We start from the raw sequence: 17,292 nt of genomic DNA on the forward strand, positions 1-17,292 counted from the left end.
TGAACTTCCTCAGTTGTCGTAGGTGATACAGGCGCTGCCTAGCCTTTTTGGTCTGGACCTGAATGTGGGCAGCCCATGTCAAGTCTGAGGAGACGTGCAGTCCTTCAAGATGCTTGAAGGACTGCACCCTCTCCACTGGAGCTCCATTGATGATAATGGGCTTGTAGTCTCTGTGCTGACCCCTTCTGAAGTCCACCACCAGCTCCTTGGTCTTGCAGACGTTCAGCTGGAGGTGGTTGTCCTGGCACCATGATGCCAGATTCTTCACTTCATCCATGTAGGCCGCCTCATCGTTGTTGGAGATGGCACCCAACACCACTGTGTCGTCAGCAAACTTCCCAATGGTGTTGGAGCCATGGGTGGCCACACAGTCTGAAGTGTAGAGGGAGTAGAGCAGTGGCGAGAGGACACATCCCTGAGGTGCTCCTGTGTTGATGGTGATGCTGTTAGAGACGCATCTACCCAATGTAGATGTGTAAGCAGCCACCCCTGTATAGACCTGCTACATTATTACTGATTCAAAAAACAAACAAAGTAAAGGTTACATCAGGTTACATATAGTAAACTGATCTGGTTTGTAATTATGTCTGCAATGTGTCAAAATAAATACGTATGTAAGTGGCGTAAAGTATAGTATTTCAGCTTGTGCTGAATGAAGGGGGAAACCGCAGAAAATGTTTCTCAATGCTTGAGTAAATGTACTTTTCACCCTGTCACAAGTTTGTGACATAATCAACAGAAGCTGTCGGCATATTTCATCACTCTAAAGGGATCATAAACCATTCCTGTGTATATTTTATCAGCAGGCTCGGCCTTTGGAGGTAATAATCAACCTAACCAACTGGAGCATTAGTAGTTTGTGTTTTGCAGTGCTTTTTCTGCACAAACAAGTGTATTAAGCTGGGTCAGGATTGAGCAGTCACACTACAGTACACCGTTTCATGAATTATTGCCAATTAACCCTCCATTTCCCACCACCCACACCATACAATCCCACTAGTATTTGTCTCAAAATGAAAACACATTACAAGTATACACAAAATTACCACAGAAACTTAATTCAGTGTTTATTTTACTGCATATATTTATATATACATAGACATATGTATTTAAGTTACAATATTAATTTATCAAAGCAAACAGGATCATATATAACATTGTACAGTTTTGAAAAACAGCCTCATTGTCAATGTTTGAGTAGCTCTTTATCCCCCCCCCCCCACCCCCTAAATAGTCCCATGAAAAAACATAACAAAGTTAAAATTCTGTGCCCTTCATCTGCCCCGAAGTCATCATCTTCTTCTTGTTCTTCCTGGCTTTGTAGGAGAAGAAGAGCCAGGTGACAGCTGAACCAATCAGAAGGCCAACAACAGCCAGCACAGCAGCGAGCCATGCTTGCACAGTGTTAGGGCACTTTGGATTGCCCGAGGCTTGTGGTGTGGTGTCAGTTATGGGTGGTGTGGCTGTGACTGCAGGAGCCACACTGTTTATCTTTGTGAAGATGTAAGGATGTTCCTGGAACATATAAATAGGATGTCAAAGTTCAATTCCACAAACCTGTAAGAAAGCTGCAATAAGAAGTGCTTCTGCAGCTGATTCCTTACCTCAGTGGGACACTTGATTCTGTCTCTGCCATTTGAAAAGGCGTTATACGTCTGTTTTTCCCCCACTGGTTCCATCTAGAGACAAAACCACAAATGCATATCTGTTCAGCATAAATTGCAGGGAGATGTTGTAATTATAAAGGCAAACAGTTATCCCTTTACTACCCACATTAAAAGACTCACCATGTTATTCCACACAGCTACAGCCATGTCAGCATGTCCCCGTTCACTGAAGTGGAAACAGTCCTGGGAGAAGTATGTGACATCAGGTTGGCCTTCCTGCACGAGGGAAAACACACAATCATCCCTGTTTGTGGGTAAAATGCATCCTGAGGACTGACAGACGTGTTACTGTCCGCAAACTAAATGTTTACATATAAATACATGTAGAGCGTAGTGGAGGGTGATGCGCACACGGAAGACTTACAGCATTGAAAGGTAAGATGGTGCTTTTAAAAAAAGGCTGGAGAACCACAGCAAAATCCTCTTTGTCGTCATAGCGACCTCCATCCAACAATTTTTCGGTTTCAGTCTGGCAGTAACAGATGGCTGATGTTATTAAGGTAATGTAACAATCCTGATTCATCAACACTTGTTCAGAATCAATCATTTTACTATCAAGGTTCCAGCCTGCTAACCTGGTATTCCCGATTGATTCGTTTTGCTTCTGCCAGCTCTGGTGAATTCTCTCCCGGGTCCAAGAAGCATCGGCAGACAAACCTGGGGATACACAGGGAAAAATCACTGATTTGTTATTCATTCTGGTATGAGGCAGTTGTGTCATACGATACAAATTATATCTGATATTCTAGTTTTTCTCAATAGACAGTGCACTGAAGAGGAGGGGATCTACAGGAAAGGGCCTCAGGTCGGAGAACCTCGGCTGTTGTATTTAGCCTTACAGCATATAGTCGCTTGCTCAATCTATCACCTAGACCTGATGTCTTATGACAGATTCCCTAGATATAGACGAGAAGTGATTTAGACTGCCTTGTAATCAATGGTCTTATTCATGAAAAGTTGCTTAGATTGATGAACATACTGTTGCACCACACTGCACCCTAGGGTGTCCTTATTGATCTTGCGAAGACCTTCAATTTCCAGGATCCCCAGCACGTTCACAATCGTCCTGGGAACCTACAATTAAAAAAAAAAAAAATCATAGAAGAGTGGAGCTAAAAAACTGGATGAACCCAAATATTTTTTTGGTTCAGAATCTCTTAAAGGTATCTTCACTTATGAGCTTACTATATAATATTATTCTTTTTACATCAATAAAAATAGTCTCACCTCATTGTACAGTATGTCCAAGCTTGTCATCATATGATAGCTGTAGTTCTTAGGTGAGTGCATGGCCTGTAGTTTGGAGAGATGCAATCAATAAGGCTATTTATTAACACATGAACTTAGTTCAGTTCAGCCACGACTTTTTGCCCCCCCCCACCACACCCCATTAGTGTTTTTTTTTTCTTTTTGTTGTAGCCAGCAGCATAATTAAGGCAGATATGAGGGGAATGTGGCCAAGTTTGAATCCACCAAGAGAGAGCCATGCAACATGTAAGAGCGCACTAGCAACAACTAACCCTAAGCTGTCACTACAGTCTCAGAGCTCATCTTAAATTGATGCTGCACTTTGATATTCTGCTTCAAAGCACAAACATTAAAAGAGAGACTACCCTGACAGTGGAGCTTGAGGGGTGTAATGGGAGAGGGGGTGTGGGGTGGGTTTAAAATGAGAAAGGAAAAAGCGGGAGCGAGCAAGACAGAGACAGGAAGAAGAGAGTCTCGGTTGACTTCTGTGTTGTTTATGCCTCTTAGAGAACAAGGCCTGTCACTGTGTTCTGTGTGCTTGTTCAACGCAGACATAGGCAGGGGTAGAGGAGGGAGGGGGTGATCTGTGTTGCAGGGCTAAAGCGACAGAATGTGCTTATTGAAAACAAACCATGTCTGCTCTCATCCCTGTCTGACACAATAAAACAATAAACGGGGGGTGGGGGGGGGTGCTCACAAGGCTTAATTATTCTGCTCCAGTGCTTAGTTCCATTTGGGGAGTGATGATATCTCGAGAGGGCGTTTAACACCACTGGATGTTTAAGCACTACACTTGCAGAGGGAAATAATTTTTTCCCTTCAAAAATGCCCTTCAAACCACATTTCCTGTGACGACTTCTTAAAGCAACTCACCCGATCGTTGCAGTATTGACACAGGTCATTCCCTCCGATGAAGAGGGTCACAAGCTTCCAGTCGTTCTCAAAATCCACGGCCTAGTTTGATTGGTGGTGACAGATTCAGAGAGACAGATTTAATTACATGTGTTTTCCCGCAGAAAACGTGGCAAGGCTTGAGACAAGGCTACATTAAAAATCACTTGGTAATGCATGTTAAACTCACTGGGTCCTCTTTCATGGCATCAATAAGGCTTCTGACCTGTGCAGGGATTTGTCTGCATGGAATTGCACATAATTAGCCCATGCAATGCTTCCAAGATAGCATAGTAATAAAGCCGTTTATATATCTGATAACACGTCAACGTCAGAACTCACGATATTTTAGCGCCTGATACGGCCACATTGAAACCAGCCTCCTTTTTTCCTATCCCCTTTGACATTCCTTGGACATCAGGATTAAACTTCTTAAGGATATCTAAAGTATACATTAAAAAAAAAGTTAGGGTACAGAGTTTACTCAGTTAAAGACAAAATACAGTTTTTTGTCAGACTATTTCTGCCATCTAGTGGTGCTTATGTGCACTACAGTTCAACACAGGAGGTTTCTGACTTACTGGGTAATGTTGTGACAGTCTCAAGAGTATCATCACCTCCAATGCTAATAAAAAAAATAGGCAAACAAAGAATGTGTGTTTAGAATGCAACGTTTATACTTTATAATGTGCAAAGTCTTGTTTTGGTCTCTCACCTCCACGACACTCCTCTGTACTCAGTACTTAGCTCCACCAGACTTTGTGATTTAGCACCAAAGGCGGCCTACATTTGGGAAAAGGTGATTTTACAGATGAATCATTAACAGACTTCCCCCGTTTCAACCTCTCTCTCATTAAGTTTATATTACTCTATCTGTTTATACATTAACTGATTTATAGGTACCTAGAAAAGGTGTGATGTGTAACACTGTTATTACCATTATAAATTATTACAGATTAATCTACTCGCTATGGGTCCCAGAGACCAAAAAATGTGCCAGTGAGTAATTTTCAGCTCTTAAGAACTTGAAAACAAAGAAAATCCATCCTTTAGACAGTAACTCTGTTACTTTGTCTATTAGTGACGTGATTTATGAAATATTACAGTATTAATGGCTTTTTCTGGCATTCAGTTTTTATTGTAGAAGCAAGTACGTTTGATTTATTTAGAAAATTTGATATAAATTAGATTTGCAAGAACTGAGAACAAACAGAGAAGAAAAAACAAGACGCATAAACCACAGGAAGATAACTGCATAGCTGCCAAATAGTTGACTAAGGCTGTGAGAGGCAAATGAAGGATTTGGATGAAAAACAGTGAGCGGAAAATTTTGGGAGTTATTTAGAGGATTTATTCAGTTATGACAAAATACCAGTCACGCTCTTGAGCTTACCGTTAAAGAGTCTCCTAGAGCAGCCACTACCTTGATGTCTGCTGGTCGCACCTTGTGAGCTATTAAAAAAGTCAACATGAGTATATTTGACATGTAATCACTGTATTTCAGAACTGAATTATAACACAGGATGAGCACCTGAAGTGGGCACAGAGTTGGACGGTGCCGTGTTTGAACAGGAGAAGTCACTCCCCCAGTTCTGTAATATGATAAAGATATATTTCATAATTAAGACTCAATCATTTTCCATTGTGCATAATGTAAATAATAAATGTTTGCCACAAGTGTTTGGGGGGTATGAAACACCTAAATTATAACCTACCTGGACTGGAGCAGGAGTGGGTGGTGGGCCTGGAAAGGTGTAGTCGCTATTAACAGCCGTCCTAATGAATGGGGCTGTCTGTATTTGGAAAGAAAAATGGAAATTTTAAAAAAAAAAGCTAATGAAAGCATAAAAGTAATAACATAATAATGCAGAATGTTGAGATTTAGATTCATTTTTACCTCAGAGGGACAAATCAAATCAACACCAGCTGTGAAGTTTTGCGTAGAAGTCTTGTTGCCCAGTGGCTCAAGCTAAAAGAGCATGAAAGTCGGTTACTTAGTATCAGAGAAGTTAAATAACAAAACAAAACAAAAAAACCCGCATGGAGCAAAATATTGATGTCATAATGGCCGTAGAAACTCCTACCATATTGTTCCACAGACCACGGGCCATGAGTGTGTGAGCTTTCTGGCTGAGATGAAAACAGTCAGGGGCAAAGTAAGAGCGATCGGGCCGGCCGTCCTTTAATAAAGAAGCCAAAGAAAGGAAGACTTTTTTTTTTCAAGTTAAACAAATTCCTAAATGAAAACAAAAATATTGTAAAAGTGTGGTGTTTCACATTTGTAAGACATTACCTGTAACTTTGGAAGAGAAAGCCCTCTAAGGAAGGGCTGCAGTATCACAGTGAAGTTACCATGCGTGTCATACCGCCCAGAGTCAACGAGCTGTTGCATGCCAACCTGAGAGGACAGACAGTCATAAGATGACCTCACAAGAATAAAAAGCAAATAAAGGTTTTGACTTTGCAGTGACAGTTATATTCAGTGGACAACGACATCATAATATCGCCCTCTTTAGCCTTTAAAAAGTCCACTTATTTGTTGTAGCAAGCTTTTAAACCTCAAGATAAATTCATTATGACCTCATGAAATTGTTTAAAATACACAGGTGTCTTTCATTTTTAGTCATAATTATTCAGTTACTATACAATGCAGCTATTAAACCAAAGAAACAAAGAATCTGTTATTATAATTGAAATCTACTTTCATTCCTTAATAGACTGACTGTAGAGTCAGTCTATTTATGCCTTTGAAAATGCTGCTGTCAGGTTTAGTAAGCTTGAGAAATGTGTAATGCACATAAGAAAGCGCAGGTTCATGAGAGAATTGTAATTATTTAGTTTATTTATTTTCTTTCTGTATTCATCTCTTATTTTATCACTTTACTCCAGAGCCATTATTGTAAGCAGTGGAGGAGTAAATTTTGTTTTTTTCTTCAATTTTTTAAAATTGTATAATGACAAATAAAGGAACCCTGAACCTTGACATGTGAAAATTATGGAAAATCCTTCTTTTTAACTTCTTTCTCTTTCACACCTGGTAGCCTGTGTTGTAGGTCTCAAGCATCTCGAGTTCAGCTGATCCGTCTTTAGGACTCAGGACACAGGAGCAAAACATACTGGAACATAAATGCAGAGAGTGTCAATTAGTGGTTTATGATTTTTGGTCAAACTGTTTGTCCAACATAAGAAAATATTGCTTACTTTGCAAGCCAAGTTGGACACCCCAAAGTCGAATCACTGTGCAGATCACGTAGCTGTTTGACGCTAAACAGCTCTACCAGATTGACAACGGCACGAGGCACCTGGAAAGATTTCAACATTGAAAACATTCAGGGATACTGAATGGCTGTGGCAGCAAGGTGCAAGAAGATGAGAACATACTTCACGGTGGAGTATGTCTAGACCTTCACTGATCCGACGGACCACGTTCCTGGGTGAGTAATAGATCTGTAGGGGGGAAACAAAATCTCTTATTACAAAAGATCCCAAGCATAAATGTGAAAAACAAATATCTGGTAAATTATTGAATTAGTTATTCCACTGAAACGTACAATTAAACTATTTTGATTATAATTTGAATGCCGAATAATTTTTTCTAGCTTCACTAATGCAGGAGTTGACTATGATTACTTGTCTTTAATGATTATTTTGGACTGTTAATCAAGTAAAGCAAGCAACTTTTGAGGCTTTTGTCTCTGAAAGATTGTTATGATAATGAGGATAATTTTAAGTTGTCATTAAAATAATAAAATATTTTGGATGAACAACATGAAAAATATCTCTAAATTTGATTTCGACCAAAAATTGACATTTGAAATTTAAACTATATTTCTAACAGCTTTTTTTCTTCTAATTCAGCAGTTTATGGCAGTTCAATGGTATGAAACCGCCTGATTATGATGGCAAAGTAAGTAAGTACAATATATAAAACAACAAAGACAACATGTGGAGCGCTTACAGTGTCCTTGCAGTAGGCGCATATGTCATTTCCACCAATGAACATGGTGATAACTTTCCAGTCATTGTTGAAATCGATACGCTGGAGGACATAAGAGGTAAAGTTCTGTGTTTAATTTGTTCATTATTAACTTAAAGCTGTGACAAAATACACATGACACTGTGTTTGAATGTACACCCACCGGCCACTCTATTAGGTACACCTGTTCAACTGCTTGTTAAGACAAATATGTAATCTGCCAATCACATGGCAACAAATCAACATGTGGACAAGGTGATCTAACTGAGTGTCAGAATGAGAAAGAAAGGTGATTTAAGTGGCTTTGAATGTGGTATAGTTGTTGGTGCCAGTTGGGCTGGTATGAGTATTTCAGAAGCTGCTGATCTACAGAGATTTTTACACACATCCACTACTAGTGTTAACAGAGAATGGTCCAATGAAGAGAAAATATGCCATGTTGATGCCAGAGATCAGAGGATAATGGCCGGACTGCTTTGAGATGATAGAAAAAGGAACTATAGCCACTCGTTACAGCCAAGGTCTGCAGAAGAGCATCTCTGAATATACAACAAATCAAACCTTGAAGAAAAAAGGGCTACAGCAGCATCAAAAGATCTCACAAAGTGCCACTCTTGTCAGCTAAGAACAGGAAACGAATGCTAATGCTTTATGAAAACATGGATCCATTCTGCCTGGTATCGACAGTCTTGGCATTTTCTTGGGTCGGCTTGTGCTCCAATCCAATAAACCATCTTTGTGATGTGGTCGAGCAAGAGATCATGGATCATGGATGTAAACCAGACAACTCATGATGCTGTCAATATGGAGCAAAATCTCTGAGGAGTGTTTCCAGCATCTTGTTGAATTCATGCCACACAGAAATAAGACAGCTCTGTTGGGAAAAAGAGGTCCAACCTGTACTAGGAAGGTGTACCTAATAAAGTGCCCAGTATGCATATTTCTCCTGCAGTTATTGCTGACTTACCGAATCGCTTTTCATTTTGTCCACTAGGATGCGCGCCTGTCCTGCCATGTCACTAGAAATAGCAACAAATGTTATCTTTAAAACTTGCTGATTATGTTTTTTTCGTATAGCATGCTGCAAATCCTGCTAAGGTTGAAAGTAAGTACAAATGTGACTTACTCGCTCTTTGCTCCTGGAACAGCCTGATTGAGAAAGGCTTTAGCATCATTCTGTCCACTGATTCCTGTAGAGAATCCAGTCAGGGAGGGGGAAAACGCCCTCAGGATGTCTGAAAAAATGATTAGAAGTTAAAAAAAAACAACCCTCAAATAATGATTTAATTGTTATACTCTTATATTGTAATTTAGTCATTGTGACAGCATTTAGATTTCTTAAGTATACAAAAGTGCCCTTTCATTTTAGCAACCAAACTCATTTTGTTGATTCAGGTCATTAGATTGCATAAAAGATAGGCCTGTTCAAGCCTATATCCTTTAGTGATGGTGATGAGAACCACAATTTAGTTTAATAAGTAAAATACAACTACCATTTTTTCAACTTCAAAAACATGAGTGCAAAATAGAGACATACTGGCCAGAGTTGTCACAGTGGTTATGTTTTGGTCACCACCAACGCTGAAAGTTGCAGAAATTTAGTTAGTTTTATAAAGTAACTCTTCCAAAATGTAAACAAATTTGTATTTTAACTTGTCTTACCTCCATGACAATCCTCTGTACTGATTAAGCAGTAACAACAAGTTATCTGATTTTGCACCTACGCCATTGGCCGCCTGCAGGAAACATCAGATGCAAGACAATAAAAAGCCGGGCTAATAAAACCAAAAGGAATGAATTGGTTGGTCCTGCAAGGTACTATGCCATAGGTGTTAAACATATGGCTCCTGGGCCACAACTGGCCTGCTTTGCATCCTATTCTACCCCAAATGTATAAAGATTGCAGAGAAGTCATTAATAACTGCAATTTTTCAAGAAAATCCAACGTGATTACAAAAAATTGTAAAAGTATGACAGTAAAAAAGTTAAAAACATAAAATCATAAAATACTTTTATGATTGTTTACTTCTAAAATATTTTTTTAATGAAGGTTTTATGCCTTTTTAGATCTAGTGGGTCTGTAAATTAAGTGCATATGAGAGACAGAGTTAATTATTTTTCTTAAGAATCAGACTGCTCACCCTTTCCTACCTTTGAAATTATTTGTTTATTAAATTTTAATGTTTTTGAAAATTATTAGTATTATCATTATTATCATTACCAGTAGTAGTAGCAGTAGTAGTATTGATTTTACTGTTTGGACTCCCATTAGATGAAATTGGGCTGTAGGAGAAGGGAAACACTCACTGTTAGAGAGTCACCAAGCGCTGCCACCACCTTGATGTCTCCAGGTCTGAGCTCATTAACTGTACAGTGGAAAGAACAATGTGACTGAGCATGACTGGACTGAGAAACATTTCCCTCAGTGTAGTAGTGGAATTTAAAAATAATTTCTCACCTGATGTGGGTTCTGTGTTAGACGGGTTACGGTCTGTGCAAGGTATCTCGGTACCCATCTCCTAAAAAAATATACTCAGGTCAGTTTATCTACAGATTTAAATTATCTTCTTTACTTTCTTTCTTTTCTTTCTTCTTCTTCTTTTTTTTTTTTTACATATCTGACTCTTACTTGAACTGCTTCTTTGTTGTAAAATTCCCCCACTGTTTCAGGAGGGGAATTAATCTGTGTACGCAGGAAAGGATGCTCCTGGGATGAGAACAGAAAATTCACAGTTTTAACAGTTTAACATTGAATTTTATAACTTAAAAAGTCTACTCTCTGAGATGAAAGCATAACACATTAACACTTCAAAGGCATTTTTCAATAGACTGCAGTGACTCACCTGGTTAGGGCAAGGAAAAGTTATGGCATTTCTGTCTGTAACCTTGGGCTCACTTGTCAGTGGCTGAAGCTGGAGAAGAAAAGGTCAATGAGTGGTTAAGATTTGGGGTTATATGTGCAGCTATTTTGCATCCAGCAGCCTACAAAGTACAATCCACTCATCTGTGCATTCAGAGTGAACAACATTGAGAGGAATCATCCTGTAGGTAATCCCGTGAAGTAAATCATTAAATCTTTTGTCAGGCATATTAACACTTTAATCTGTGTTTAATCTGACACTTGTTATTTCTGGCCTTTAAATTGAAGGGATGATTTTAATGTCAGAATAAAATGAATTTCTAGAAGTCTGCTGCTCTTTCACACTGCCTATTTTCATTTTATACATTTTCCTTTTTGCATCTAAGTGTGGTTTAAGAACTTACCAGGTTTGTCCAGAGTTGAATAGTCAACTGGTCAAGGCTAGACTGTGTGGAAGCACATTACATATGCAAGGTACACATTAGTCAGCAATATTTGATGAGTTGTTAATAAAGGAAAGATTATGCAACGTAGCTGATAGGAACAATGTTACTTACAGAGTCTGATTGGGGCTCAAGGATAGCGGGGGCTGAATGCAACATAACAGTGAAGTCTGCACCGTTGTTATTCCACTTTGGATTTTTGAAGACATGGCTCAGAGTATCCTGAAAACACATCCCAAATAAAATAGTGAGTTAGGCAGGAAAATATGTCAGAGAGAAAAAACAAAGGATGCACAGAAAATGAATTTATTTACAAGTAGTTTACCTGCAGTGCTTTCAGGAGAGTTGCTTTATATAGGCGTTTGGCGTTACACTCACACGTGCTACAAAATTAAAAACAATCCTATAACTGTACATGCATAACACAGAACAGACTTGAAACATGTTTTACATGAGTTTTTAACACGTTGCTTTTGGTAGATTTTTATGGGAAACACTCACTTATCTTGCTGATGATATCCACTCCAGGTGACCACATGAACTAAAGTACGATGCAGCTGTAAGCATACACCCAGAGTGTTATTTTTGATTGCCAATCCATATGTTCATGGAAAAACTGAATCCAAAAAAAAGGACCATACCCGTTTCTGCAGTATCTGCAGAGCTGCTTCCACTTCTTGCACTGCAGCCTCAATATCGTCTTCAACCTGAAGAACAAAGAAATGGCAACATTTTGTATTTTTTCCTTTTCGTCACATGCGGCACCAAAAATAGAGCCTCAGCGGAAATTAAACAAGAGATCTTACATGTGACGAACAGGCACATATGAAATCTGCGGGCACAAACAGCAGCACAAGCTTCCATTCTTCCACCTGAAAGGACATGCAGTATAATGTATGAGTGTCTAAGTTATTTCTTTTTCATGCACACTTTGTTAGATTTGATTTTCTTGGATAACACAGTGCGCCTCAGTTGGGCGAATGCTTGCAGTTTATGAACTTAACCTGTCATTGTTCACGTCTACCCAGAGAAAACGTAACAGTTTCCATCAATCTCACGTTGACTTTCTGTTTCTGTTTGATGCTTTTGTTCATTCCTCTCATTGTGCTTCATAGGATTTTATGTATGACTGATTTTCACTCATGCGTTAAAATGTCTTAAATTAAAGTGGCCTCATTTATCAATACGTTTTTATGCCTGTGAAGCTCTTTGAACCTCTGTGTGTGATATTGGTTATAAAAATGAAACTTAAAATTAATTAATAACTGTGGCATTTCACCACCAGAGACATTCCTGAATAACCGTGACTGGGGGATTTAAATTAGTTAGTGATTATGGGAGTACCCAAGCACACCATGTCTCCTTGTTGAGATATCAAGCTGAGATTGAGGTTTTAGTGAAAGTATCCTGTCATCTGTTTCATTTGTATTTATGTATATGCCATTGTTTTAATAGTGGATAAGCTCATTCACTGTAAAGGTCACAGAAACATTCAGATGTTTAAAATGCATAAATTAATATGACAGGGGTTAATTCTACCTGATGTGAAAGGGAGAGTGAAAGATCCTCGGCTTCTTCCAGTAAACTCCTGCAAACACAGAAACTCTCATGTAAAGAACCCTGCAGCAGTCTTCTTAAACAGTATTTATCTGTAAAATGGGCATAATGTGTTTTACCTGGACTGCGATGAGCTCTGAGCTGATTGTTGAGCAATCGCCGTGGGGTTAAACATGGACAGCAACTCTATTCAAACCACAAAGACATTACAGTGAACACTCTGGTAGGCGTTAACACACAATAATAATGTACAGACAATGTACATTATGACATAGATGATAACTGCTGATAAAAAGAAAGCTTGCTTTCTTTTATGTTCATGTGAAATCAGGGTCACTAATCAATGTTTATGGCCCTTATCTTATCCTTACAGATAAAGGAAACTATATGTTTATTAACCCTGACCTTGAACTGAACTATTAACTGTAAAAGTACATAATACATAATCACAAAGGCCTTAATGATTTGATAAGCATTTTTTTAAAAAAAAGCTTTAATCCACTTGAAGTTGGCAGTGAAAGGTGAAATGATAAAGCAGGTTTATAGTGGTTAACTAAAACAAGATTAATGGTCAAGTTCTAGGCCTGATAACATAATAGGAGATTTAAATGATATAATAATAATTAGTTGGGAAATTATTAACTTTGAAACCATGAAACCGAAGTTCAGTCATAAAGTAACAAAGTATTTTGGGAAAACAGTTTGGTGATTACAAATACTACATGTAAAAGTAATTTCAAAGGTTAACAGTTGATAACCAATGTGATTATTTATATTAGATTGCATTGTACATTTTTAATTTCATACATTCATCTCTTGATATTTGAAAATAGTACAACTGGCTGGAAATGAGACTTACCAGCTAGTCTACTGATAATTCTGGAGGCTTCATCCCTAAAAATGAAGACATACACATTGTATAAGACGGTGGTTGTGTTCAGTTAGGTTTACTTTTAAAGCCACAGTACGTGCTGACCCATTCAGTGTTCATTCTTCAGTATTACTTACATAGATTTGTGCTTTTTTTTTTGTTTTTTTTGTTTTGCAATATACCTGTTTGAATCTGGTATTCCCAAGGTATAAACAGTGGCGATATCAGTAGGTGTCAGAGCATGAACTGGTGTTGGAAAAGCAAGGAAAGGAAATGTCAGCAATCTCATAATGCAACACTAGAAAATATATTTTAAAGAAGACTTATTGTAGAAGGATGAAAGTAGTGACTAAGCGCCTTCAGGCAACTGTTGTTGTGATTTGATGCTATAGAAATAAAATTGAATTTTAACTCAGTGCAGTCACTGATTATGCCTGCAGGGAGCATTACCTGAAGAAGATGGAGACAAGTGCGGTGGTAATGGTGAGCAAAGTATGGACATGTACATTTCCGTCTGAATCACATAAAAAAGTCTGTACATTAGTACATTACAAGAGCAATATACAGAGGATAGTATAAAATATGAATGTGCAGACAAAAAGGTGTGATAACTGGCAAAAAGTACCTCTTCTGTTTTTACTTTTGTCTGGTCGCCACCTTCAACGCCATCTAGATGGGACGTAAGTCAAAATTAACACGTTTAAATTTCTAAAATACTGAAATTAAACCAACCCCATGAAATTAATCAGTAGAAGTTAGGCCGTTTATAAAAGTTGAAAATCTTTAATTAAAAAGAGTTAATTAGGTTAAAAAATATTAGCAGGTAACAATAAAAAAAGTTGCATTTTTCTTATTTTAATTTTGTAAAACTCTTTGAGATTTTTAGTGAATAATCAACTTTGCGCACTCCAAATGTAAGCCAGGTGGAGAGATGACTGATTGGCAAAAAAACTCATTATATTTATTTGAGTTCTACTTTATTTAAAACAGAAAGATAAAGCATTAGCTTTGCTGGGATAGCTAATATACTCTCTCTGAGTGCCCTCATAGATACTTCTCAGATTTTAAAATTGCAACTTAACAAGACTTCTGTGTAATTTACTACATTTGCATTTTCAACCCAAAGTTCCTGAACATTTATATCTAACGTTTTATACTCAGTGTATAAAGTGTACATCAGCAAACATGAGATAATTCTAGTATAAAACACAGCTTAAATACAAGGCACTCTGTAAAGGAAACAATGCTGTCAAACTGGTCAAATTAGGTAAATCATGCATGAGCCAGCAGTGACCGCTCAGTCAAAAGATCATTCTGATTTCAGCTCATGCTGTGCCTTCTTGCCCTTAAAATTCGCTACATAACTGAGCACATTAAAGTAGTCCAACCTGTTCAGTACTTACCTGAATATGTCATGCATAATCCAACAAGGATAGCCACAATCAGGAGCGCAGCTCGAGCCATGATGTGGTCAGAGTGTTTTCCACACTGGGGAATTTGTGCAGTTCTTCCTTATTTACCTTTGAGACTCAGAGAACGAAACTCTCACTCGCTGTAAAAGTGCAGCATATCAATAAAGAGTGTGGAAAAGACCGGGATTCCAGAGAGAGCAAAGTTTTAAAAGGCAAAGAAGGGAGCCAGAGAGGAAACCCTGTCAAACAGAAAAGAAAAGAGTCCTCCCTGCTATGTTTGTCCTTTACACATCTGCTCTTATTCTCTTTTATAACCCCTTCTTATCACTTTATCCAAATGACAATCGATCGCATCCCTTTCTCTATCTCTACAGCTATAATTGTGCTGTGTCACCTATTGGGACACATAAATCAAAGGACCATGAAATGAGTATCAGTTTTTGGACTTCTAAGTTAGAGATTAAATACCTTTATATAACAATGATTGGCATATTAGTGAATCAACTGAATGAATAAAATCCATATGTCATGATTTTAGGTAATTTTTTGTGTGTAATCTGCTTATTTTAAACCAAATAACTATTCTGAAGTTAAAATTTTACCAGTTTCTGTTCCATTATGTCATGGAAGGGGTTTGTGGACACAATGACACATCGTAAGGATCACATTAGAACAGAATAGAATAGAATAGAATTCAACTTTATTGTCATTGCACATGCACAGGTACAGGGCAACGAAATGCAGTTTGCATCCATCCAGAAGTGCTTTAGTGATATAGATATATTACAATATATATTAGCAATAATATAGATATGTGAGTATATTACAGAAATGGGTCTATTATGGTATGTTATAATGTACACGGTATGAAGTATGTTGTGAATATTCTATAACTATAAGTATGTACAGGCTGTAGTGAGTACAAGCTATGTACAGGATATGAACAGGATATAAACATGAAAAACTATACAGAATATGAAATAAATAACTTTACAGAAATCTGAGATATACAGCTATACAGAAATGGGAACTATGCAAGTTGTAAACAGTTGTAGGGTTAAAAATTATCGAATGTACAGAATGATTATTTACACAGAGCTATGCAGTAGTGCAGTTAAGATAAGTGAGATATAATTCCTACAGAGGCTATATAAAGTGCTAGTGGTTGTGAGTGATTAGTGATTCACAGTAAAACTCACGTGGGTGTAAAGACACAACTAAGAAAATTATTTGCAGGTTTATAGTTTTCTAGCTTTCAGGGATGATTTCTGTGTATTTTAAATATGCTGCCCCACAATTTATAGTTGGACTAATGCTTCACTTTGTCGGAAGACGGTTCTTAACCAATAATGAGTTCCTGGTGTTACATGTGTTTCACCCAGGTTATATAATTTTATGCTAACAACCAGCAAGTTCGCTTTTGGAGATGTTTTGAGATATGATTAGATTGCTAAATACTTTATGAGTTGTGTCCTTTGAGATGGCTGTGCAGATAGACCCGACCCTTGGAATCAGTGCAGGATAATCAATCAAGATATCTTGATGTTTTCGAGTTGTCAGGAGTTTTCCATCAAGCAAAACATTTTAGGTTTATAATGTTATGACATGTTGTATCAAAACAGGCATAAACAGCCAGGTTATAAATAAGGACAAACTGAATAACTAAGCAGAAAAAGATAAGAAACAGCTTCACTAGTGATCGGGACTTTTTTGATCTATGAAAAATGGAGCTAGTCCAGTTGACTGATATCTTACTTACACACACTACACGTGTGTTACAACTGCTGATTTAAGGGTGTTGCATTTTGGAGAGCCTGAAGGTGTATTGGGAAGGAGCTGAAAGAGCTAAGGTCTACAACTTCAACACAACTGCCTTCTTTTTTCATGTTCACCCAGTTCCCTCGCTGCTGCAGCTTCTCATATTCCATATCAGTGGAATATGGTAGCTATTGGATCTGCAGAAAAGTGTGACAAAGAAGGTGCTTAAGAAGTACAGCCTTGGAAAGACTCACAGCTTTGGCCAGCCGCTTGAAGAGATACACCAGAGAGATTGAAGGCATGAGAATAAACCAGCTGTTCTCCACAGAATACTAAAAGAGCATATGGGAGAAGGACACAACCCAATACTCAGGTTGGTGGATCTGAGAGCAGACCACAGCAACCACCCTGAACAGGGTCCAGTAGCCATCACAGTGGCAGACATCCAAGAAAGGGTCTCCAGTATGAAGAGTTGGACAGCACCAGGCGCCGACGTGGTTCACGCCTACTGGCTGAAGAAGCTGACTGCACTCCATGAGCGTATGGTAGCACAAATGAACCAGCTGCTAATTGACGAGAGACCCCGGAATGGCTAACTGAAGGCGGGAC

General features: G+C 38.2%; 1 protein-coding gene across 1 annotated transcript; it reads right to left on the bottom strand.

Moving 5' to 3' along the window:
• Positions 1-1,232: 1,232 nt before the first annotated feature.
• On the bottom strand, positions 1,233-15,613 carry plb1 (phospholipase B1). The gene is made up of 43 exons (XM_040042932.1): positions 14,917-15,613; positions 14,139-14,182; positions 13,964-14,027; positions 13,696-13,759; positions 13,502-13,536; positions 12,762-12,828; positions 12,625-12,673; positions 11,892-11,957; positions 11,727-11,792; positions 11,587-11,642; positions 11,411-11,468; positions 11,200-11,307; positions 11,047-11,088; positions 10,626-10,694; positions 10,412-10,489; positions 10,241-10,301; positions 10,090-10,148; positions 9,445-9,518; positions 9,320-9,363; positions 8,909-9,017; positions 8,750-8,801; positions 7,765-7,845; positions 7,188-7,253; positions 7,008-7,108; positions 6,841-6,922; positions 6,100-6,204; positions 5,891-5,986; positions 5,704-5,775; positions 5,522-5,599; positions 5,338-5,398; positions 5,200-5,258; positions 4,522-4,589; positions 4,388-4,431; positions 4,149-4,248; positions 3,997-4,048; positions 3,789-3,869; positions 2,895-2,960; positions 2,647-2,741; positions 2,243-2,324; positions 2,032-2,136; positions 1,788-1,883; positions 1,605-1,679; positions 1,233-1,515 (listed from the first exon to the last, which is right to left on the bottom strand). Exons 1-43 carry the CDS (start codon positions 14,975-14,977, stop codon positions 1,258-1,260), a joined length of 3,249 nt encoding a protein of 1,082 aa, XP_039898866.1. The 5' UTR covers positions 14,978-15,613; the 3' UTR covers positions 1,233-1,257.
• Positions 15,614-17,292: the final 1,679 nt, after the last annotated feature.

This window comes from Simochromis diagramma, unplaced genomic scaffold (genome assembly GCF_900408965.1).
Source record: "Simochromis diagramma unplaced genomic scaffold, fSimDia1.1 OVJJ01000304.1, whole genome shotgun sequence".
In the NCBI taxonomy this organism is placed as follows: Eukaryota; Metazoa; Chordata; class Actinopteri; order Cichliformes; family Cichlidae; genus Simochromis; species Simochromis diagramma.

Bases quoted from the DNA above. Each gene is read 5' to 3' on its own strand.
- plb1 (XM_040042932.1), bottom strand. From the start codon at position 14,977: ATGGCTCGAGCTGCGCTCCTGATTGTGGCTATCCTTGTTGGATTATGC. The intron at 11,469-11,586 runs GTGAGTGTTTCC...TTAATTTTGTAG, and splicing joins GGATATCATCAGCAAGATAA to CACGTGTGAGTGTAACGCCA. The intron at 7,109-7,187 runs GTATGTTCTCAT...AAATCTTTCCAG, and splicing joins TAGACATACTCCACCGTGAA to GTGCCTCGTGCCGTTGTCAA.